The sequence below is a fragment of the Saccopteryx leptura genome, chromosome 1 (assembly GCF_036850995.1).
Source record: "Saccopteryx leptura isolate mSacLep1 chromosome 1, mSacLep1_pri_phased_curated, whole genome shotgun sequence".
Classification (NCBI taxonomy): domain Eukaryota; kingdom Metazoa; phylum Chordata; class Mammalia; order Chiroptera; family Emballonuridae; genus Saccopteryx; species Saccopteryx leptura.
The window spans coordinates 172904029-172928586 of NC_089503.1; the positions used below are offsets into that span (position 1 = coordinate 172904029).

A 24558-nucleotide genomic window follows, 5' to 3' on the forward strand; every position below is an offset into this window, starting at 1 on the left:
AAATGTTTACTAGGGTCAAAACAAGGGTAAAGGCATAAGATAACCTGCTAGTGGGCATTGTAAAGCAAAATGCAAGCTATCAGCTGAAGGAATGACTCATATTCCGAGGGGACTGAACACGCTTTCCTGGGTATAGCTAGTGCTCGACTTACGACCACGATTGGTTCCAACAGACCGGTCATAACACGATTTGGTTGTAAGTTGAGTAGGCTATATGTACAGTACTGTGAAATGATGTTATAAAAATCTTTAAGTCAAAGACAAAGATAATTTCGTCTTGGTAGACATCTTAGGAGGGGTTTGATGAAAAATATCCAAGACACAAAACACAAATTGCTGTACCGAGTCTGGGATAACAGTTGAAATGGTGCATGCGGAGATGGTAGTGCTGCCGGAAGCTGGTCTGCACTGTCCTATGCCCAGCTGGGCAACACTTGCACTGCCAGATGCAGAGCAGTCGTGGCTAGCGATTGTGGTTGTAAAGTCGAATGGTCGTAAGTTGCGTAGGTCGTAAGATCAATACCTGTACTTGTTTATTCCCAGGTTACCACGGGACTGTTGTAACACAAGGTGTGCTGGCAGTGGCTGCAGCACTTAAGTGGTGCTGCTGACACTGTTAGCAGCCCCTATAGGCAGCAGTGATCCTAGTTGATCAGAAAAGTACGAGCTCTGCCCTGGTAACAGAACATCGAGGTGATTCAGGAGGCCCACAGAGGAGCCGAAGAAGCTTGGCATCAGCTGCCCACCCATAATTCAGTCTGCAGCTGTGCAGTTCCCAAGCCTGAGTTGTGTTTGAGGAGTAGTGATAAGCACAGAAGGGCTCTTGTGATTTTTATTTTCTTGGTGAAACTGGGGAATTTTTGCAGGATGCTAAATAAGTAAATATGTAGATGGTGTTCTATAAGTGAATATATATGTGGGTGAAAATTTTTTTCTTAGAGATTATCTGTATTTGCTATTTTTAGGTCTTTTGGAACATGTTGTAAGGGTCAAGTGGTAATCTTTCAGAAGCCCCCTTTAACGAGACAGGATAAAAAGCATCTGGTGCAGGGATTCTTTTTTTCCCCAAATGGATGTACTTCAGAACAGAGTTGGGATTGCCCACCTTGGTATTTCCACTGGAAATTCAAGGAAGAGACTCAAAAACTGGATCTATCACCGTCTGGCTCTTGCTCCTTTTATCTGCCCGCCCACCCATGAACAGAAGGGAAAAAGAAATATTGGAAGATGGGGAAAGAAGATAGTAAGGTTTTTTTTGTCCTAGAGGCTGAGTGTGCAAAATGTAAGATGGAAAGCAGAAAGCAGCATTGCTTTCTAAGGGGCAACTGGGCCTCTTATCTAGGGACTGTAGCATAATTTAAGCAGTGGCAGGAGGGTGGAAGGGCAAGGAAGCCACCTGGAGAAGTTAGAACAGGGCCCAAACCAGAAACTGCTCTCCTCTGTCCCTAAACACGCTCGCCCAAGTGATACTTCCTTGTGTCCCAGGAAATGACGATTAGCTCGGGTACAGGTTGGGACTCCTGAGTGTCACACTCTCCAGGGGTGCTCCGTTGGGCACCGGGTGACCTCTTACACAGTCCCCATTCCCAAGGAGGTCACGCTGTCCCGCCCATCTGAGCGAGCTGCCTCGCCTGAGCCTCTGCTGGCGACTCTAGGGCCGTCTGTGCCCTGTACCCAACTGTTAGGGTGATCCTGACCCAACCCGCTCCCTGCCAGCAGGAGACTGAGAGAGTGCTCGGGAGGGCAGCTATTGGGAAAGCTTGGCTGGGGGCCGGGGGTGGGGGGTGGGGGAGCGGGGCGGAGGAGGATTTAAGGATGGGAGACATCCCCAGGTAGCAGATAGGCGGGGCTGGAACCAGGGTCACATGCACCCAATTCTCCCCCAACGAAACGGACAAAAAAGGGACCAGCGCCCTCCCACCTCCACCGGCAAAACCCAAACACCAAGGAAAAGAAAAGGCACCCGAGGCTCCGAGACAACCGTACTCGGCGGGCGGGGCGCAAGACAAAAATAAACAGGGAACAGCCCGCGAGTGAGCGCGGGAGGGGAGGAGGAGGCGGCTCCGCATCCCTAATGAGGGAATGAATGGAGAGGCCCCGCGGCTGGCGCCCGCCCACCCGCCGGCCGCAGCCAAGTGCCTCGGGGCGCTGCGTGCCGCGCCCGCCGCTGCTCCCGGCTGTGCGGCCGCGGTGAGCGCGGACCGAGCCGGGACGGGGCCCCGCGCGCGGCAGCGGCTGCGGCACGGCCCGCGGGCGCCGCTCAGCCGGGCGGGGCGCGGGGCACTGGCAGGGCCGCGGCTCCCGGCCCCCCGCCGCGCTCGCCGGGCCGCGATCGGAGGCGCGCGTTCACCTTCAGCCATGGCCCCGGGAACCTAGTGGGGCCCGGACGCCGTCCCCGGCGCCTCTGCCCGCGGCGCTGCCGCCGGCCGGCCCGCACCCGGCCCTCCCTCGCTGCGCCCGCGTCCCAGGCGCCGCCGCGGGCAGCGCCCCCTCCCCGCCCTCCGCGGCCTCGTCCCCGCCGCGCGCCAGGGCCGCCGCTCGCACCTCCCGCGGCCTGTGGGAGCGCTCCTCCCGGCCTCGGCCGGCGCCCCCTCCCTGCGCTCCGGGGTCCGCACCGCCGCCCGGCCCGCGAGACCCCAACCCGATCCCGCCGTCCGCACAAGATGTCGGCCCGGACGCCATTGCCGACGGTGAACGAGCGGGACACGGAGAATGTGAGTAACTGGGGCTGCCCCTGCTGCGGCGCGGCCGGGACCCTCTCCCGCCCCCCCGGTTCGCCCTCCGCGGGGGCACCGCTGTCCCGGATCGCCCCCCGCGCGCCCGCCTGACCCCCGCCCACCGCTTAGCCCGCAGCATCCCAGCCCTACGGCGGGAGCCCGGAGAACCGCGGGGGTCGTCCTCTGCCCAGAGGTGGTCCTGCGGGAGAGGACCGGGTGATGGAGGGCAGGACAGAGTGGGCATCCCGACGGCTTTATCGCGCCCTGGGCATCTGCATCTCCACCCTAAGGCTGGCTCTAGGTCACAGCAGCCCGCTGACTATTTCTTTTACCCTCGCTTTTCTGGCTCTTTCAACCCTTTGCACGCAGACTCCCCCCCTCCCCACTGACCTCCCCCCGCCCCCCCTCCCGCATTGCCCCATGACTTTGCTTTTTGTAACATTGTGTCCACGCCGGGGTCGGCAATGGAAGGGACGAGAATGGTAGTAGAGAGGGATGTGTGTGTTTGTATGCGTGGGACTGGATAGTGCCGTGATACTCCTCAGTAGGGATGAGCGGAAGAATTTCCCCCACAGCGTCTGTGGCCCTGGGGTCACAGCACAATGTTGAAAAGCCACAGGAAACCAAGCGCTTTTTTATTCTCTTCCTCAACTCAGTGGTAATAAATCAGGACAGGTTTTACTTTAAATATTTCTCCTCCTCCTCGGAGTGTCACAAGGTGCATTTCTTTGAAGGAAGGATTTTCTGTGTCTTTGATCAACTTGCCCTCAGGAGATTTTCTCTAGATGCAGATGTCCCTGGTGTTTAAACTCTTCCAAACCAAAGGGACGAGATCCGTTTGTGTTGCCACCTTTTGAAAAGTACAATTGTGTGTGTATACGTGAGTTCTTTTGTGGGAAATATGGAAAACAACAACAACAACAAAATAACTCTCGTGGCCTGTAAATAGGGCCTTGGCTGATTTTCTGACTTGTTTTAAGACGCTCGAGAGGTAGCAAGTTTTAGGGGGCTGTCCAGATCTCTAGTGGTCTAGTTAACCCCCCGACTCCCCAGGTCTTGGTGTACCGATGCCTTCATAGGGTTGGTAAGATACAAGAAATAGGAGATGGAAGAGATACAAACTCACCTCTAAAGTGTTAAAGGGCGGTGTGAACAGATTGTTTGATTTTGGAGAGTAGGGGCCACAGAGACTTAACATGATTATGTGAAGGGAGAAGAAATTCTAGGAACAGACTATTGCTAGAAGACCTTGGAAGACGTTTCGGAGAGCGCTTTTGTTCTCTCTGGTGTGGTGCATTTGAAATGGTAAAGATAGTGGAAGTCTGTCCCGTAAGTCTGCTGCTATTGTACATTATCACTTAATTTGCGTCATGACTGTTGTTATAAAAAATGTAATTGATACATAATTTTGATTGAGAGGTTGAAGAAGGTCAGGGAAAAAGATGACACTTTTGATAAAAGTTGATTTTAAAGCTGAGTTGGTGCAGAATTTTTCAAACAGGAATCGAAAAATATTCCTGTCATTCAATATATCATTTCGGTGCGCATGAAAAGTAAGATTTTTTTTCAAGTGAGCAAAACAAGTGTGTTTATTAACCTCAGAACAGTAGGAAAATATATCGTTTTTATTTTCTTTTGGATTTTGAGTAGTAATATAGCTTTTTTCCTACTTACATGAATAAGGTACTTTACACAGACACGAGGATAGCATTATAGAAATATGAATACAGTTATCATATGGAAGACCCCCCAAAAGAGCATTTTTAAGGCAAGCAATAGTTGTGTGATAAATTTGTTGTAACTTCTGCAGCTGATTCTGTTTTATAAACTCATTTGCCTGTTTCTCAATGTGTTATTTCAAAGTCACATTTATGGTCCTGTCCCTTGTTGTCATTGAGTTGCACATAACTATACCTGCAATTACCTTTTCCCACATCCTGATTCTCTCCTAATTGCCATGTAGACTACATGTTATACTATAGCTGTTCATTTATCAATAAGTATACACTCAGCTTTGGTTTGGAGCTGGAAGGGATTTGGTAATAGTATTTAAGACAAGGCCTCTCCCCTTAAGGAACTTCAAGAAAAGGTAAATGTAATCCCAGTCAATGCACAGGAGATAATACTGTGTGAATAGGGCTAACTTGGTTTATAAATGCTAGAGGTGTTTATCAAAGGAGCCATCAGTGATGGTTATTGGTAAGTCACCAGTTGGTGCCCTCTTTATTCTCTAGTGTTGGTAGTAAATGTCATTATCCATTCTTAACTTTCCTCTCCTCGATGAAATAAAGTAACAAATTTGCTTGATCCCTAATAGATTAATGGCAGTTTGGGAATCAAAGTGTACATTGGTTTGTAGTGTTTCTAGTTAAAGTGACATATTTTAAAAGCTGGTAGTGAAAATTTACATTTGTATGACAATGAAAGGCTTCTCAGTCTTAAGGAATATTAAGGACGAGCTAACACACTTCATTACTGCTAGAAATTAAAGTAAGCCAATGCAGTCATTTCAAAAACCATCTTGGTATTTTATTGAAATCATTTGCAGTTATATAAAAATGTGTTTAGTCATATATGAGTGAGTGTATTTGGATTTTGTGTCTGTGGGTGTGTGTTTTATCTTCCCTATGTTATTAACATATATTAAGGATAAACTTAAAAATTCAAAAGAGGAATGTTATAGCACTGAGCTTCTATATACTATTTATATAGTAGAGTGAGAAAGAATTGATTTTATTCAGGAACATTCTGTGTGTACTTTTTCAGAAGTGTTTTCTTTGATGAAGGATTTCTGTGTGCATTGTTAATAAGCTAAATACAACAGCACAACCAATATTCACTTGAATGGAATCAACACTTCATAGCAAAGTAGAAAAAGACGTATTAGGTAATAGAATTAATTTATGCAAAATGGGTTTGGTGTTAGGTTGTAAAGAATAAGTCTGGAAAAAGATGGGTATTTGAAATATTTCTTTTCTTCTCTTCTGTTAGATTACTTGGATAATTCCAGCATCGATATAGATAATATATTATCATTACTCTACGCACTTTTAAATGAAGCCAACAAAACTTTTTTTTGCGTTTTTGGGAAACCTCTGATGATGCTAGTATTTATGGATCTAAATGTCCAGACTGGCTTTCTGTGGTGAAATTGTGATCAGTATGAAGAAAATTGATTTGACCCGTTTGAGGGGTGTTTTAAAATGGACTTTAGTTAAAGTTATTTTGAAGCTTTTAATAACAGTTTTGAATGGTGATTTTTTTCACAGATCTGAAATCCATCAGGATGACTGTTAATAAGTACTGGCTCTAACTAAGGTGACCATCAGTAATTTGTCCACTGGGAATCCTTTGTTAATGACCTCTGCCCTTGGGTTTGCTCAGTTCCCTGTGCATACCTCATCCGTCCCAGTATCTATCATGCTACGTTCTAATTGCAGATTTACTTTGTCTCTTTTAAACTTGCACAGAGAACAATGCTATAACACATTCTCCTTTGAATGTTTTCATTTGTCAACAAAATATAGTTTTGCCTGGCTTTTGGGATGCTGATTAGATTGTTAGACTTTTAACTCCTCCGTGTGCTGCCTTCTCATTCAGTTTTCCCGTGAGTTCATTGTCTCTCTGTACTACATCCCATGTGATTTGCTCTGTGGATATATATCTTTCATTAATTTTGGAAATGAAGCAACCATTATCTCTTTGAATAGTGCCTTACCCCCCTGTTCTCTCTAGTGTTTAGGTGCTCTGATTAGAGATGCTAAAGTTTCTTATTCTATCCTGCATATGTCTTAAGCTCTCATTCCTTTCTTCCTCTATGTTATTGTGTCTCTGCTACAATCTATAGTAAAATCGATAGTGCATTTACTGTGTGTAATATGTTTTGGTTGGCTAAGTCTCTGGCTCTATTTAAATCACTGTTAACCCCTCTGTCTTCCAGACCCTGATTTCTGTTCTTTTGAGTAAATACCCAGCAGTGGGATTGCTGGATCTATTTTTAATTATTTGAGGAACTCCATACTGATTTCCCATAGTGGCTGCACCATTTTCCATCCCCACCAGCAGTGCACAAGGTTCCAGTTTCTCTGCATCCTCACCAACTTTTGTTATCGTCTCTTTTGTTTTTTGGATAATGGCCGTCCTAACAGGTGTGAGGGGATAGCTCACTATGGCTTTGATTTGCAGTTCCCTGATAGTAATATTGAGCATCTTTTCATATATATGTAGGCTAGTTTTACATCTTTTTTGGAGAAACATCTGTTTAAGTCCTTTGTCCATTTTCTAAAAATCAGATTTTTTTTTAAAATATATGTACTGACGGTAGAAGTTTCTTATATATTTTCAATATTAATCTTTTTTCAGATAAATAGTTTGCAAATATTTTCTTCCATTCTGCAAGTCACCCTTTTACTCTTTTAATTAATTCCTTTGCTGTGCAGAAGCTTTTTAGTTTGAAGTAGTGCCACCTGTCAATTTTTGCCTCAGTTGCCTTTGTTTTTGGTGTCATATCCCTTAAATCATTTCCAAGAACAGTGTGCTGAAGTTTTTCCCCTATGTTATTTTTAGGAGTTTTATAGTTTCAGGCATTCCATTTAAGTCTTTAATCCATTTCAATTGATTTTTTGTGTGTAAGGTTCAATTTCTGGATATCCCGTTTCTCAGCACCATTTGTCGAAAAGACTGTCCTTTCTGCCTTGTGTATTCTTGACATTCTTGTCAATGATCATTTGACTGTATATGGATAGACTTATTTCTGGGCTCTTTATTCTGTTCCATTGGTGTTTATGTCTGTCCTTATGTCAGTACCATACTGTTTTGATTACTGTAGTTATGCAACATGTTTTGAAGCCATACATTGTGAGGCCCACAGCTTTTTTGGTTCTTTCTCAAAATTGTTTCAACTGTTCAGGAGCCTTGTGGTTCCATATGAATTTCAGGATTGTTTTTTCTGTGGCCATTGGGGTTTTGATATAGATTATATTGACTCTGTAGATCTTTTTGGGTAGTATGAACATTTTACCAATATGAAATCTTCCAATCTATGAACACAGGGTGTCTTCCCATTTATTTGTATCTTAAATTTCTTTTAGGAACACTTTGTAGTTTTCAGTGTATAAGTTTTTACCTTCCTTGGTTAAAGTTTATTCCTACATATTTTATTGTTTTTGATATTATTGTAAATGGATTGTTTTTAAATATCTTTTTTGTATTATTTGTTCTTATGGTATGGAAATGCAAGTTATTTTTGTTCGTTGATTTTGTATCCTGCAACTTGACTAACTTTGTCTATAGTTCTAACAAGTCTTGTTTTTGGTTTTGTTTTTGTTTTTAATGTGTAGAGTTTTCTACATATAAGATCATGGTCTGTGAACAGAGATACTTTTATTTCTTCCTCTTCAGTGTGAATGCCTTTTATTTCTTTTTCTTGCCAAACTGTTCTAGCTAGGACATTTAGTACTATGTTGAATGTAAGTGGCAAGAGTGGGCCTCCTTGCCTTGCTCCTGATCTTAGAGCAAAAAAGCTTTAACGTTTTCACCATTGATGTATTAACTGAGCTTTTCATAAATGGCCTTTATTTTTTTATTTTTTCTGAAGCTGGAAACGGGGAGAGACAGTCAGACAGAGTCCCGCATGCGCCCGACCGGGATCCACCCGGCACGATGCTCTGCCCACCAGGGAGCGATGCTCTGCCCCTCTGGGGCATCGCTCTGCCTCGACCAGAGCCACTCTAGCGCCTCGGCTGCGGGAGGCGAAGAGAGAGACAGAGAGGAAGGTGGGGGGTGGAGAAGCAAATGGGCGCTTCTCCTATGTGCCCTGGCTGGGAATCGAACCCGGGTCCCCCGCACGCCAGGCCGATGCTCTACCGCTGAGCCAACCGGCCAGGGCCCATAAATGGCCTTTATTATATGACATAATTCCTTTCTTCCCAGAGAGTGGAGAATTTTTATCATGAAAAGGTATTGAATTTTTTTGTCAAATTCCTTTTCTGCAGCAATAGAGATAATCGTTTGATTTTTTATCCTTTGTTCTGCTAAGATGGTGTATTACACTGATTATCATATGTTGTACCATCTTTGTATTCCAGGGTTAAATCCCACTTGATCAAGGTGTATGATCCTTTAGTATGCTGTTAGATTTGGTTTGCTAATATTTTGTTTGGGATTTTACATGTATATTCATCAGGGTTTGTGGCCCATAGTTTCTTATAGTGTCTTTTTCTGGCTTTGCTGTTAGAATAACGCTGGCCTCATACTATGAGTTGGGAATTGTACCCCTGTCTTCAGTTTTTGGAAGAGTTTGGGAAGGATTGGTGTTAATTCTTCCTTAATGTTTGGTGGAACTCACCATCTGGTACTGGGCTTTTTTTTTGTTGGGAGGATTTTGATTACTGATTCAATCTCCTCACTGGCTGTAGATATGTTCAGGTTTTCTTTTTTCATGGTTCAGTGTTGGTAGATTGTGTGTTTGTAGGAATTTCTCCTTTTCTTCTAAGTTAAACAATTTGTTGGCCTATAATTGTCCATAGTAGTCTCTTATGATCCTTTTTATTTCTGTGGTATCTGTTGTAATGTCTCTTCTTTCATTTCTGATTTTAGTTGAGTCTTCTCTCTTTAGTTAGTCTAGCTAAAGATTTATTATTTGTTGATCTTTTCAAAAGAACAGCTCTTAACTTTGTTGACTTTTATATTGTTTTTCTATTCCCTATCATTTATTTTTGCTATAATCTTTATAACTTTCTTCCTTTTGCTTGTTTTGGGATTAGGTTTTTCTTATTTTTCTAGTTCTCGTGGTGTGTAGTTACGTTATTTGAGATCTTGTTTTTAAATGTAGGTGTTCATTACAATAAACTTCAGTCTTAGTACTGCTTTTGTTATGTCCCATTAGTTTTTGATATTGTGTTTTCATTTGTTTCAAGATGTTTTCTGATTTTCCTTTTAATTTCTTTCTTGTCCCATTGATTGGTTAAGAATGTGTTTTAATTTTCACACTTGTGAATTTTCTAAATTTCTTCCTGTTGTTGATTTCTAGTTTCCTATCATCAGTTTGGATGAGACGCCTGGTATGATTTCAATCTTATTAAATTTGTTAAGACTTGTTTTGTGGCCTAATGTGATCTCTACTGGAGAATGTGCCACATGTGTTTGAGCATAATGTGTATTCTGTTGCTGTTGAGTGAAATGTCCTGTATATTTCTTTTAGGTCCGTTTTGTCTATAGTGTTGTTCAAGTCCTATGTCCCCTTGATCTTCTGACTGGATGTTCATCTCTTATTGAAAGTGGAGTGGTGATATCTTCTACTTCATTATGTTGCTGTCTATTTCTCCCCTCACTTCTGCCAATGTTTGCTTATATATTTAAGTGCTCTGATGTGATGTCGGGTCTATAAATATCTATAATTGTTATGTCTTCCTAGTGAATTGACACTTTAATCACTATATAATGTCCTTTTTGGTCTCTTGTGACCATTTTTGACATAAAGTCTGTTTTGTTTGATATAGGTATGGCCATCCATGTGCTCTCTTGTTTTCCATTTGCTGGGTATCTTTTTCAATCCTTTCACTTTCAGCATATGTGTGTTCTTAAATCTACAGTGAGTCTCTTATAGACAGTGTATAGTTGGAATCTGTTCTCTGTTCTTTAAGCCAGTCTCTCTATTGACTGGGGATTTTAATCCATTTATCCTTAAAGTAGTTATTGATAGGGAAGGATTTAACTATTGTCATTTTGTTGTTTTCTGTCTGTTTTGTAGTTCTTTCACTTCTCTTAACATTTCTTGCTCTCTTTTTATGTATTTTGTTGATATTTTATAGTGAAATGCTTTGATATCTTTCTCATTTTCTTTTGTGTGTGTTCTGTAGGTATTTTTCTGTGATCACCATGGGGCTTATCTAAAACACCTTAGTTATAACAGTCTATTTTTAACTGATAAGAACTTTAATCTCATATAAAAATTGTACACGTTTACTTCTCCCTCCCCCACACTTTGATGCCACAGATTACATCTTTTTATATTGTATAACCATTAACATATTTTAGTTATCGTTTTTTAAATGCTTATGTCTTTAACTTCTGTACCAGAATTAAAATGATTTATAGACTATTATTACAGTACTATAGTATTCTGTATTTGTCCATATATTTTTCTTTACCAGCAAACTTTCTATTTCCATATACTTTCCTGTTGTTCATTAGCATCTTTTTGTTTCAGCTTGAATGGCTCTCTTGAGCATTTCTTATAAGGCAGTTCTGCTGGTGACGAACTCCTCAGCTTTTCTTTATCTGTGAAGTTTTTATCTCCCATTTTTTTTGAAGGGCAGTTTTGCTGGATATAGCATCTTGGTTGGAAGTTTTTTTTTTTCTTTCAGCAGTTTGAATATATTTTCACATTCTTTTTTGGTCTCTAAGTTTTCTGCTGAAAAATATGATGATGGGTTTATGAGGTTTCCTCAGTATGTGACAAGTTGTTTTAATATTGTTGCTTTCAAAATTTTCTTTGACTTTTGACAAGTGGGAATCGTGCTCATCCTAGTTATTTTGGATTTCTTGAATCAGGATGTCCATTTCCTTTTCCATATTTGAGAACTTTCAGCCATTTTTTTTTTTAAATAAGCTTTTTGTTCTTTCTTTCTTCTTCTGAGACTCTCATAATGTGTACTTGATGACCATATTGGTCTACTTGATGTATCTTATAGTCCCTTTGGCTTTCTTCACTCTTTTATATTATTTTTACTTTTTGTTCTTCTGACTAGATAATTTCAAACAAGCTGTCTTCAACTTTGCTGATTTTTTTTTTTTCATGCTTGGTCAAGTCTGTAGGTGAACCCTTCTAATAAAGATTTTAGTTATTGCATTCTTCAGTTCCCAATTCTTTTTATTCTTTTTCAGATTTTCTGTTTCTTTATTGAAATTCTCATTTTGTTCATGCATTATTTTTCTGAGCTAATTGAGCATTTTTATGTCAGTTACTTTAAATTATTTCTCAGGTAATACACATAACTTTCTTTGTTTAGGGTTGGCTTATAGCGATTTAGCCCTTTGAGTAGTGAGTTTTTTTTTATGCTTGCTGACCCCTGGGAGTGAGTTTTCTTCAAAAAATGAAATTGGTTCCAGTTATAGTTTTATTAACTTAAAATCATGTTTGTTTGATAATTTATGGAAACAAGAAGAACATACATTTGCCTTTTTTTAATGTTTCCATCGTACATGTACAATCATACTCTGGATGGTCAGGAGGCATGAGGATGTACATGAACATTCATACTATTCAAAGGGTTAATTTCTTCCCTTGACTGGGCCATTTTGCCGTGTTTCTTTGTGTTCCTTGTAACTTTGTGGTATCTATGCTTTTTAAAAACTGGCTGCCTCTACCAGTCTTTCTAAATTGGCTTGATCCATGGAAAGATCTTCACCATTCAGTGCAGCTGTAGACGCTCGGGGCTCTCAAACGTTTTCTGTTAGATGTGTCTTCTTGACTTGGGTGTGTTGATTTCTGAGGAATTTGTGGTTTCATTTTCACAGGAGCCCATAATCTCTTGCTCCCTCTGGTGTCTGTCTGCTGTACTGTGGTGCCTCTGAAGCCACAGCCCAACCAGCAGCTATTTTTGTTCTCAGCAGCCGTGGGCATCCCACCAGCATCCTTAGTACAACTACAGAGACACCAGTCCTTGGGCAGGTCCCTGAGAAGCCAGGGTGTTGGTCGCATGTTCTACTTTTCTCTTTACTCAACTGTTGAATTTTAAAATTTATCCACTCTGTATTTTATTTCTAAAAATTCAAGGGTTTTATTTTTGTTTGTTTTTCTCACATCAGTCTAGACATTTTAATAGTCTCTTGTGTTTCACATATTTTTGCAATTTCATCTTCACTTTCTTATATGTTTAATCTATAGTTATTTATCATCTGTGTCTGGAAATTTCATTATCAGAAATCCCTGGGGATTTGGCTTTCTTGTTTGTGTTTGCTAATTCTCATGTAGTGTGGCTTTTTCCTTTCGTATTGGCTGGTCCTGGCTGATGAACTCCTATTTGTCTGATGTTTATGTGTATGAAGGTTGGCAGTCTAAACTGAGGATGAGTTCTTCTAGGGAAAGTTTGTATTTGGCCCCTCCTGAGAGTCTCTATTGACCTGGGACACTCTAGTCTCTTGTAGGGATCCTGGCTTACTAGAGGAGTGTTCGGGTCAGCCCTCCCACTTTATAGTGGTTCTAGGGCTTAGTACAGTGGTTCTCAAACTTTTTGAAGTTGGGGCACATTTAAAATCCTACAAGTAATTGTTGGTGCACTATGTACAAATTTCTGAGAAATATAATAATTAAGTCAAATATTAAAGAAAAAAATAAAATCCAAGTGTGATTTTATGGTAATTAAATGAAATAAATATGACAAAATTAAATTTATTTTGTTTCTTAACATTTTTATGTTATATTTTTTGAGTTATGCTTTTTAGAATTCATAAAAAAGAAGGGTTAAAAAATAAAAAAAATTGACAAAAAGTTATCTTTTTATATATATAGATACATTCTTAGTAAGAGTTAGTAAATTCGGCAGGTCCTGGTATGAATGTGTTAAGTTTTTTCATTCTTGTGTTTATGAGAAACACGAGCCTGTTGTGTCCTCGCAATTTCTTCAATGTTTGGGCATATATTTGAAAGGCAAACTCTCATTTCCTCATCAATACATTGAAGAATTCCTCTCTTTATACTCTTAATTGTGTTGAGTGCAGAAAACCCTCACCATACATATCATTTTAACTTTACACCAAACAAAGGATAGAAGAAACTTGCCTCCAGTCTTTCTGGAGATCATGGGGGGCAGTGTAAACAATCCAGCACCACAGCTTAACAGCCTTTTACAACCTAATCAGGCAAGTGAGGTGGGGGGTTGGGCAGATTGTCAGTTTATAGCCAATTCTCCACACCTTTGTTCCCCAAAAATCTAAGCTTCAAAAACCCTGTTGGTTTTTTGGTCTCCAACAGGTACATATTTCTCTGGAATACCATAGGGCGCACCTGGAAATCTAGGGCACACACTTTGAGAACCACTGGCTTAGTATAATATATAACCTGAAGGGAATGCTAGCCTCTGTGTTCAGGTTTAGTTTGGTGTATGTGTGTGTGTGTGTGTGTGTGTGTGCATGTGTGCACACGTGTGCATATGTGTTTGTTGATTTGTTTTAGTTTTCCCTTTGAATGCTTCTCTTCCTTCAGCAATGCATTTATTTATTTATTTATTTATTTATTTTTCATTTTTAAAATACATGTGTTTAGAGTATACTTCACAATATTTTTGCCTACTATAGAAATGCTGGAATAAGCTTTTTGAAAATAGTGTTCAGAAATTTCCATACAAATGTGATTTTATTACTCTACACTGTATCATTTCTGAAATTGTCATATCTGTACACTTAAACAGGTGGAAAATTTTCTAACTAATTTATAAGTCTTCCAGATGAAAAAGCTTAGTACATTTTGGAAACCGTTTGCTTTTATTATTAACAAAATTAATTTTTAAGGATGGTTATTATCAGGGAAAGTATTTACTAACATTTTTATAAAAAAGTCCACATAACTGGGTGGATAGATTAAATTATTAAATAAATGCAACCAATGATGCAAACTTGTGTTTGTATGAGGTACTCTCTTTAGCTGTGATTGTCATTGAAATAAAGTCCCAATGTTAACTGAACTTACCATCCGCCCTTCACATCTCTGCATCACCAGACTATTAAATAAGGTGACCAACATTTTTTACAATGAAAAGGAGACAAAAATGAATCAAAAAAAACAATATCGTAAATAAAAGAAACATTTTATTCATTGCAACAATAACACACTATAATATGATAAATGCATAATAAAAACATTTGTAATATTTTATATTGTAATTATGCTTACATGCCTATTAATTTTAAATAATAATTGTAAGAAAAAAGTACTCACTTAGATACAAATACATCACATCACATGCAATGGATCGACTCTGCATCGATCATATATGGACATTTATAGATTAGTCTTCCAATATCAAAAAGGAGGACATGTAGGAGGACACTTTTTGAGGGAGGATGGAACTTACAAAAGAAGGACTGTCCTCCCTAAAGGAGGATGATTGGTCACCTTATGTTAACCCATGATTTAAAAAACCCAAGAAACATACTTATATTGCATAATTAGTAATATTTTACTAATTACCAAAAAGTTTGTATCATTAAAATGTAATATTTCCAAAAACTTTCATCTCTTTAATAGTTTTTTTAATGTACATACCCTGTTAGAAAAGTAATACATATGTAATTTATGGCAGAATTTCTAAAGTTGTCCATACCATAACATTTTATTTATTTATTTATTTATTTATTTTCATTTTTCTGAAGCTGGAAACAGGGAGAGACAGTCAGACAGACTCCCGCATGCGCCCGACAGGGATCCACCCGGCACGCCCACCATGGGTCGACGCTCTGCCCACCAGGGGGTGATGCTCTGCCCATCCTGGCGTCGCCATGTTGCGACCAGAGCCACTCTAGCGCCTGAGGCAGAGGCCAAGGAGCCATCCCCAGTGCCCGGGCCATCTTTGCTCCAATGGAGCCTTGGCTGTGGGAGGGGAAGAGAGAGACAGAGAGGAAAGCGCGGTGGAGGGGTGGAGAAGCAAATGGGCGCTTCTCCTGTGTGCCCTGGCCGGGAATCGAACCCGGGTCCTCCGCACGCTAGGCCGACGCTCTACCGCTGAGCCAACCGGCCAGGGCATACCGTAACATTTTAAAGATAGGCATGCTTGATCTAAATTCTACACCATAGAGCAGGGGTCCCCAACCCACGGCCCCCTGAGGCAATTTATCCGGCCCCCACCGCACTTCCGGAAGGGGCACCTCTTTCATTGGTGGTCAGTGAGAGGAGCATAGTTCCCATTGAAATACTGGTCAGTTTGTTGATTTAAATTTACTTGTTCTTTATTTTAAATGTTATATTTGTTCCCGTTTTGTTTTTTTACTTTAAAATAAGATATGTGCAGTGTGCATAGGGATTTGTTCATAGTTTTTTTTATAGTCCGCCCTCCAATGGTCTGAGGGACAGTGAACTGGCCCCCTGTGTAAAAAGTTTGGGGACCCATGCCATAGAGTTTCACATCATTCTGCAATTCCAGTGTGTGTAAACTTTATCTTCCTGAGTCTACTGAAGGGACCTTGTGGTCAGAGGTTACTTCCAATGTTACTTCTGTGTAGCCTATGTATCTTGAAGCACTTCACAATTTAACAGATCAAGGTAATTTATTCTCAAATGCATTTGTGAATTTATGAACCAGTTGGGCCATCATTTCAAATTCACATTCCCTCACCCTTGCTTCCTCCCACTCCATCTTACTCCTTTTCTCTGGGGTGGGGTCCGGAATCTCTACTTTCATAAACCCCTAGGCAATTCTGATGCTGATACCCGCCAGCGAGGCTCTGAAAAACAGTGAGTTATGTGATGATGATGATTACACTGCACTGAATCTCATCTTTTGATTAAAATGAAAAAGAATTCCGGTTGATGCTTATTATAGAAGTGGGGCAGGGGACAGGAAGACAATGAATCAATCCTTTCAGCAGGTGATAACAGCCATAGAAAATAACAGGGAATTGTCTGGCTTGGAGAGAATAAGGCGCATGTGTGTGGCATTTGTGAGTCTGTGGTTGAAGAAGGAGTGATAAGGAATTTCTTGCCCTTACCCACCTCCTTTATGTGGTTAACTGTATTGGAAGCGGTGGGTGGCACCACAGTAAAGACACTCGCCATATGTTGCTTTTGGTGATGGGTGTAAAGCCAGAAGCCACGGCCACTATCACAGCAGCCCAGCCCACGCAGGTTCGCATTGGATTCGGACAGTCGGTAAAGAAACAACGGAGCCACAAACTGGTGGGCCATAGTCTTTAATTCTAGCTTGCACCCGGCGGGCAAGTAAAAACACACACTGGGCTCCAAAACCCAATCACATTCAGTGCTCACAAAGCCACTGACTTATCCGAGTTTCCTAGAATCAAAGGTTTCTAGCTCACCAGCCTTATTCTCCTCAGTTCCCCATCTCCTTCCTTCTCTCTACACAAACTCTACACAAACTGGCATCTCACTCAGTACTCCGCCATCTTGGCTGCTTTTCCTGGCCTACTCCACATGGCCTCCTTCTGCTCTCTGCTCTGCTCTCTCCTCTAATGATAACCTCAGGAACCAAGAGCCCAAGCTCCCGCTCCGTCCCCATTTTATAGTGTAGAAATCTAAACCCTTAATCCAATATACAAAATAGGGAAGTCTCTAATACAAAGTCACTTCTCTGAGGCATGATTGGATTGTACCACCCCACATCAAAAAGGGTAGGAAAGGCTTAATCCCAAAACCAAGCCCCAGGCTACAAGGATTCTGCCTGCCTTTAGCCCACCCCAACACACATTAATATCACCTGGGCGACGGCCTCCTCATGGGCAGTGTACTCTTTAACAAAGTGAGCATAATACATTTTATCTGCCCAACAATGGGCCAGCTCTTTTTTCTGAGAAAGTATTATTTAATATTGTTTTGACCCCTGTGTTCGTTTAGTTCAGCTTATAAACAAGTCAGAAGGTGGAAAAACAGCCCCGAGTTCCACTGGAACTCCTTCTAAAGGATATAGTGACAAGTTCGCTTGAAATCTTTGAAGCATGCGTACCTTTCTTTTGGGGATCAACAGTGCTGCTTTCACAATTTCAAAAGAGGGTTTGCTTTTGTTTCCTTTTCTTCTTTGTTTCATCTCAATTGGAGATGAGGGAGAGACAAAGGCGTATGAAACCTGTCTCCTGCTTTGGAGGGACTGGGAGCCCAAACAAGGAGTTAGACATTGAGACAAACAAGCGCAGTAGAAAGTTACAGTTTCTTGTCATCAGAGCGATCTGGACACAGAAGAAAGAAGGGAGGGGGAGGCGGGAGGGAGGGAGTGCTCAGGAAGGGCTCGCAGCCTTTGAACTAGGCTTGAGAGATCAGCCCTCCTTTGCCAGGTGGCTCTGGAACAATGGAGTTGATGGGAAGAAGAGAAGACTATTGGGTGAGTTGAGAGGAGGGAAACAGTAGCATGTTGAGGGGGAGACTGGGGTGGGCAGTACTTAGCAAGAACTGGTCCTGGAGACAGTGGTCACTGTCGGGCAATTTAAAGAGGGGGTGTGCCCCTGCATGTTTTGGAAACACTCTTAAGTTTTAAATTTAGTGGCCTGCTTTCCCATGGTCCCTGAAAGAGCCTTTAATGTGGTGTTTACAATAAGTTTATTTGGCATATCAGGAGAAGGGGTAGAGCAGTGGTAGTCAACCTGGTCCCTACCGCCCACTAGGGGGCATTCCAGCTTTCATGGTGGGCAGTAGCAGAGCAACCAAAGTATAAATAAATAGATTGATTTAACTATAGTAAGTTGTTTTATAATGATTTATTCTGCGAAAATCCGACATAAAGTACTTGGTAAGTAAGTATTATTATTATATGCTTTAACTTGCTGTAACTTTGCTTTATAAATTTTATAAAGCAAAGTTACTTCCCTACTTTATAAATCACCATTATTGTGGAACCGGTGGGCAGTTAGAAGATTTTACTACTAACAGATACAAAAGTAGGTGGTAGGTATAAAAAGGTTGACTACCCCTGGGTTAGAGAAAGGGGAGATGTCGCCGCTAGTGATGAAACTCTCCTTGACCAAATGTCAGGTTGGCTCCTCTGAGTTTTCTAAACAAGGCGTTGATCTTGCCCTTGGTGTCTGTCCTACCCCTGCAGGCTCAGCACACACCCAATCCAAGCAAAGAATTCTGTGAAGTCAGGTTAGTGAGACTCACCCACCCTTGCCATCTGACTACCCTGGATATCTAATCAAGTTCCTCATCCCCTACCTTTGATGTCTAAGTTCTTGACCTGCCTTCCACAAAAATCCTGTTAGGCTGGCTTAGCAGGAACCCCCCTACTCTAGATGTCTCCTTGTGGTAATTTTCCACCCACTGACCCCCTTACTCTGCACCTGGGGCATAAATCTCCAGCTTTCATTGCTGTAGCCAGAACTGAGCTCTCCCCCCACCCCATTGGTTGCAGTAATCTTGGGTGAAGTCTTCATTACCATTTTAGCAAGTGTCAGAGAATAAGGATGTCTTTTACACCAGTTAAGGTTCACATTTCTGGCCCTGGCCAGTTGGCTCAGCGGTAGAGCGTCGGCCTGGCCTGCGGGGGACCCAGGTTCGATTCCCGGCCAGGGCACATAGGAGAAGCGCCCATTTGCTTCTCCACCCCCCCCCCCCCCCTTCCTCTCTGTCTCTCTCTTCCCCTCCCGCAGCCAAGGCTCCATTGGAGCAAAGATGGCCCGGGCGCTGGGGATGGCTCCTTGGCCTCTGCCCCAGGCGCTAGAGTGGCTCTGGTCGCGGCATCGCCCCCTGGTGGGCAGAGCGTCGCCCCTGGTGGGCGTGCCGGGTGGATCCTGGTCAGGCGCATGCGGGAGTCTGTCTGACTGTCTCTCCTCGTTTCCAGCTTCAAAATAAAGAGAAAAAAAAAAAAAGATTCACATTTCTGATGAAATTGCACACGCATGTCACTGTGTTAATATGTATGGGGAGTGAATGCTGAGAAGCCCAGAGTAAGAATACCACAGAAGTATTAGTAAATCAGAAGTTGGTGCCCCTCCAGATTTAGGGCAGAAGAATAGGGTGGTATGAAGGGGTTCGTGCAAGGACTTAGTGCTAGGACTGGTAATTCATTATCATTTTATAGGATCCTGTCTTTGTGATTTTATTTATTTTTATTGTTTTTGTGTGTCTGTCTTACTGATTTTAATCAGTGGTGAATACAGTTGTCTTAAGCAGGGGAAATTATTCAGCTGCGGAGTCACAAGCTAGTTTATCTCAAGTAAGTCAGTTAACCCTTCTTACTTTTGTCACTTACTGGTATATCTCACTTTGGTACTTATCTATAAACTGTCTGGCATACCTTTCTCTCTCTCTCTCTCTCTCTCTCTCTCTCTCTCTCTCTCTTTGTGTGTGTGTTTGTGTGTGACAGAGACAGAGGGAGAGAGATAGAGAGAGGGACAGACAGGGACAGATAATTCTTCATTGCATCACCTTAGTTGTTCATTGATTGTTTTCTCATACGTACCTTGACCTGGGGGCTACAGCAGCCCGGGTGATCCCTTGCTCAAACTCATGAGCCTTGCTCAAACCAGATGAGCTCGCGCTCAAGCTGGCGACCTCGGGGTTTTGAACCTGGGTCCTCTGTGTCCCAGTCCAATGCTCTATCCACTGAGCCACCACCGGGTCAGGCATACTTTTCTCTTTAGAAGTCATTTATTGACTGAATAACATTGCTCAATCATCCTGTTGGTCCTTCTGGCCATTCTGGATTCTTTCTGTTTGCTGTTGAAATACCGAAAACTAGAGGGAGATAAATTATGTACCAAGGGCCAGTTGTTTAAACCTCGGGAATTCATTTTCTAGTAAATTCTGAACTACTAGTGGCCAGAGGACATGCTGAGGAAGAAAGCCCGGACTGGCGAAGACTGATTATTTAAGCTTTTTCTCTTCTTCGTTTCTCTCCAGGAGGGGAGGAAACAAAGGGGAGTCTTCTCTCATCTCTGTTCCACCAGAAATGAATAGTTATCGCCTGCTGATTCTACCCCCCCCCCATGTACTTTGTGACAGTACTTTCCAACGGTGCTGTAATTTTCTTAAACCTGTGCCATATTTAATGCTCAACTCCTTGAGCCCAAGTATCCTCTTACAGACTCCCCTGTCAGTCAAGCAGTGGGGCCTGGCACCATTGGCTTTCTGAAGTTTTCAGAATTGGCTTTTCAGAGTTTCCAGAATTGCCTGCTGTCTTGTATTGAAAAAAGCAGGAATGTGTCAGTTACATCCATTTCCCTCCTAAAGGACTTCAGCACAGCGCTGGGCACTTAGTAGCTACTTGATGGATGTTTAGCAAATGCTTATAGTTAAGATTCACTTATTCTCTGGAAAATTTTGAAGTACTGTAAGAATCTGAAGTGATGCTATGTAGATACAACATCTGCTTTTTAAATTCTGCTCTTTTTTAATTTTTTAAAGATCTTCTCAGGTGTTTTGGAGAGAGATTACCACTGAATCCTGTGTGTTCATGTTCACAAGTTAAAATCATCAGTTAAATTATTACTGTACTTTAAAATTATTTACTTAGTGCATTGACATTTAAGGTGATATGGTAATTAGCTTTAATATTAGGGGATAATTACTGGATTTTATTAGATGTACTCAATATATCTGAACTGAATGAGGGTCTTAGAGTAGAGCTTTGCCTACAAGAGTGTTAAATCTAATGATTTAAAGAGCAAACATACATTGTGATTTTTGGCATGAGTTTGCTGTAAGGTTTTTGTGTTTGTGGGAGGGAAAGAACTAGGAAGTTTTGAAAAGAATTTAATACCATATTTTTAGATATAATTTAAGCAAATGTTTTCTTTTGTCCCCTGGGGACTCAGTTGATATCTTCTGGCAAGCAGTAGAGAATGACCTCCCAGAGGATTTTTTTGGGTGTAGAGGAGAATATTTTAGGGAAGAATGTCTCTAAAATAAAATACAGTCTCAACCACTCTCTGCCTCCTGAAGAGGGTGATTGCCCTTTGTACACACAATTCAGATACAGAGTCAGTGTAACTTCTTGTTAAGGCGTGTGCTCTGAAGTCACACTGTGGGTTCAAATCTCAGCTCGGCCATTTATTAGTTCTGACCTTGGAAAGCCGTTGGCTTAAAACTTCTTTATGCCTCGGGTACTTTATCTGTAAACAGGAAAAACAACTGTGCTCACCTGATGTCCTTAGGACAGTGCCTGGCACTTGGTAGACATGCATACATATTAGCTGCTGCTATTATTATTATTAGATTAAGGGAGTAAGTATACCAACATTTTAATTTTTAAAAACTTCTGTATTTCAAGTCATAGGTTTATGTTCCTTTTTATACCCAAAGTAATTTAAAAATTGTATTAAATTTTAATTCAGAAATAGTATTCAGCTTACAAGTGTAAAGTGTACTTTCTGGTTTGCTGTGTTCGTGTAGGAAAGCTAAGTGGGAAGCTGAACTGCAGGCGGGTGACTAGGTGAAGAGGCAATGAGAGCAGCATGCAGAGGACAGTCGTTGTTCAGTGACATCTGTGTTCTCGGTGGAATGGCTATGCCTGTCTCTGGTGTTATGCAGTGCTTAAGTGGGTAGACTTTGCAGACAAGACATCCCTGGAGTTAGTCTATTCTCAGCTTTAGTCATTTACATCCGGTATATAGCTTTCGGCGTCTTTCCTTACCTGTAAAATGAGTATAATACAGACCTGTTTGGAGGGATTGTTGGTTTTCAGTTATTAGGTGTAATAGCAACCTGGTTTCCCCTTGACAGGATCAGCCACCCTAGCCAGTATAATAACCCCCTTCTTTGCCTGATGAGTCATTGCCATAAGACAGTCTCAATTTGCAATTTAATGGAACATTGCTATGGCATCTGCTGGAAGCCTTCCTCCCTTAGGTACTGAGACTTCAGTGCTGACAGAACCCGAAGTTGCAGAGAGTAGAAGAAAAAATCACTGGTGGATCGCTATGGGAAATAGTGAGAGAAACCGCTCCAATTTCCTCCTCTTGATTTCTGGACCTGTGTATTCCGGTATGGGAGAAATAGCACCATATAATAGTAGTCACTAACGCAGAGTTCATTGCATCCTAGAAGTTACCCAGCTCTGTAAGGTGCTGTCATCTAGCTGGTATCAACAGAGTCTTGAAAAATCTATTCCAATGGTTTATCAAGCTAGCTGCTTCAGGATATTGGGGAATAGAAGACCAGTGAACTCTTCAAGCATGAGCCTGTTGCGTGCTACACTTGCTGTAAAATCAGTTCCATTCTTAGAAGCAGTACTGTGCAGAACACCATGGTGGCGCAAACTGTAAGGTTGCCTGTGGAAGTTTTGGCGTAAGCATTATGGATAGGGGAGGCAAATTCATATTAATAGCAAGTGATTATTCCAATGAGACCTGCACCCTGCCCCTACTCTGATGAAAGTAGTCTAATATAATCAACCTGACCGCCATCTACAGCATGAGTCCTCTGCGGCAAGCATTCACATGGGGCACAACCGTCTCCATGTGCAGTGCTCATTTAGGGAGATCTAGTGACATATTTCTTCCTTGGCATTCATTTTCAAATTGTGTTCCTTCTAAGTCCTTGATCATTCAGCCAAGACACAAGCACCAGTCTGGAAATCTCTGTGGATCCATGCTGCATACTCTTTCTCTTTCTAGGCAAAATAAACAGCCAGGTGCACTGCATAAAGCCCCACCCACTGGGGAACTGTCTCTCTGTTGCTCTTTCTACAGTGCCACCCCAGAGTGGAGCAGTGGTGCTACTGCTGTCCACCTTTGGGTGAGATTGGCATGTTGTGCAGAACCAACTGCATACTGGACTTGAATATTTTGTTCCAGTATCAGCTGGTCACAGGGAACTCCCCACGAGGGCACTGGTGTGGATTCAGACAGACTAAGCAGTACAGTGGGAGTATGGCCGGGGGGGATCTCAGCCAATTACACCTATAACTTGTGCCTTCAGGACTTGCCTTCTCTGATATATGCCACTGCCATGTGATGGTGGAATGTTGCTATGGGTGCCCAACGTTTTGGCATGATGCATCAGGCAACATCCAGGTCATAATGGGAAACTCATGTTGAATGGTAACTTGGTGGCCTGCGGTCAACGATTCAGTCTCTCCTTGGGCTCAATAGCAAGCCAGAAACCATTTCCCCCAAAGAGAATAGTTATTGACAGAGGATGACATAGGCTTTCCTCCAGAGTCTTGAAAGTTTGCACTGTGATTCACAAATAAGGGCCTGCTAACAGCTCAGTGATTGATTCTTGTCTGCCACATATGCTTTAAGCACCAACGAGAGAGTCTTTTGGGTACCAGTGATGGAGTAGAGTGACAACAGCCTTATCTGACTATTGACGACATACATTTTTTAGTATGCTTATCAGCCATGTGTATATTTGCCCTTGTGATGTGCATGTACAAGTCTGCCTGTTTTAAAATTGGGTTGATGGTCCTTTTGGTTCTTGATTTGTAGGAGTTTTTTTTTTTTTCATATATTCTGGATATAAGTTCTTTATCAAAAAATATGTCTAAAATTCAAGAAAGGGTCAGAGCTGGAGGTAGAGGTTTGGGAGTCATGTGGTATAGATAATATGGAGAGTCACATGATTGAGTGAATTCACTGAGGGGAATTGTGTGACTAGGAAAGAGAAGGGGAGTACCAGTACTGTGGTGGACTGAGTTGATAAGAGTTCCTCCCTTCTTACTACAAACACATGGATAGGCTTAAGTGTCATTTTTAAGAGTTTATTAACTGCATAACTGAGATTTAAAGGAGGCAGAAATGAAGAGAAATGGAAACCAGAATGATGAGCACAAGCCAGCTGCATGAAAGTCCTCAGGGCTTTGGGGAGCCAGTGTGAGCACTGTGAAATGTGGTCCTAGCACCCTCCTGGGGACAGAAAGAGGGCATCAACACCCCCTGTGCTAGAGAGACTGGTTTTGAGCTTCCTGTATGAGGCTCAGAGCCTCAAGAGCTGCATCTCTGTGCAAAGAAAACTAAGAAAATCTCTGCCTCTTGGTTGGGGGAGTTGACAAGGAGGCTTGCCATTTACCCCGAAGGCCTTACATTTAAGGGGGGAAAGGTTACTCTAAAGAAATAAAAGTCTGACTCTGCTGCCTTTTTTTTTTAATATATATATATTTTTCCAAGACAGAGAGAGAGTCAGAGAGAGGGATAGACAGGGACAGACAGAGAGGAATGGTGAGAGATGAGAAGCATCAAT

The 24558-nt window shown here is 41.9% G+C and overlaps 1 protein-coding gene across 3 annotated transcripts in view; it reads left to right on the forward strand.

Moving 5' to 3' along the window:
- Nucleotides 1-1926: 1926 nt before the first annotated feature.
- MARK1 (microtubule affinity regulating kinase 1) overlaps nucleotides 1927-24558 on the forward strand; it is an 81228-nt gene continuing 58596 nt past the window's right edge. For 2 of the 3 annotated variants that reach the window (XM_066380403.1, XM_066380413.1), the window contains exon 1: nucleotides 2518-2714. In XM_066380403.1, the coding sequence (XP_066236500.1) occupies nucleotides 2664-2714 (51 nt within the window). In that variant the 5' untranslated portion in view covers nucleotides 2518-2663. Of the gene's footprint in view, nucleotides 2715-24558 lie in introns of all 3 variants that reach the window. The other variant, XM_066380393.1, reaches the window with a different exon arrangement.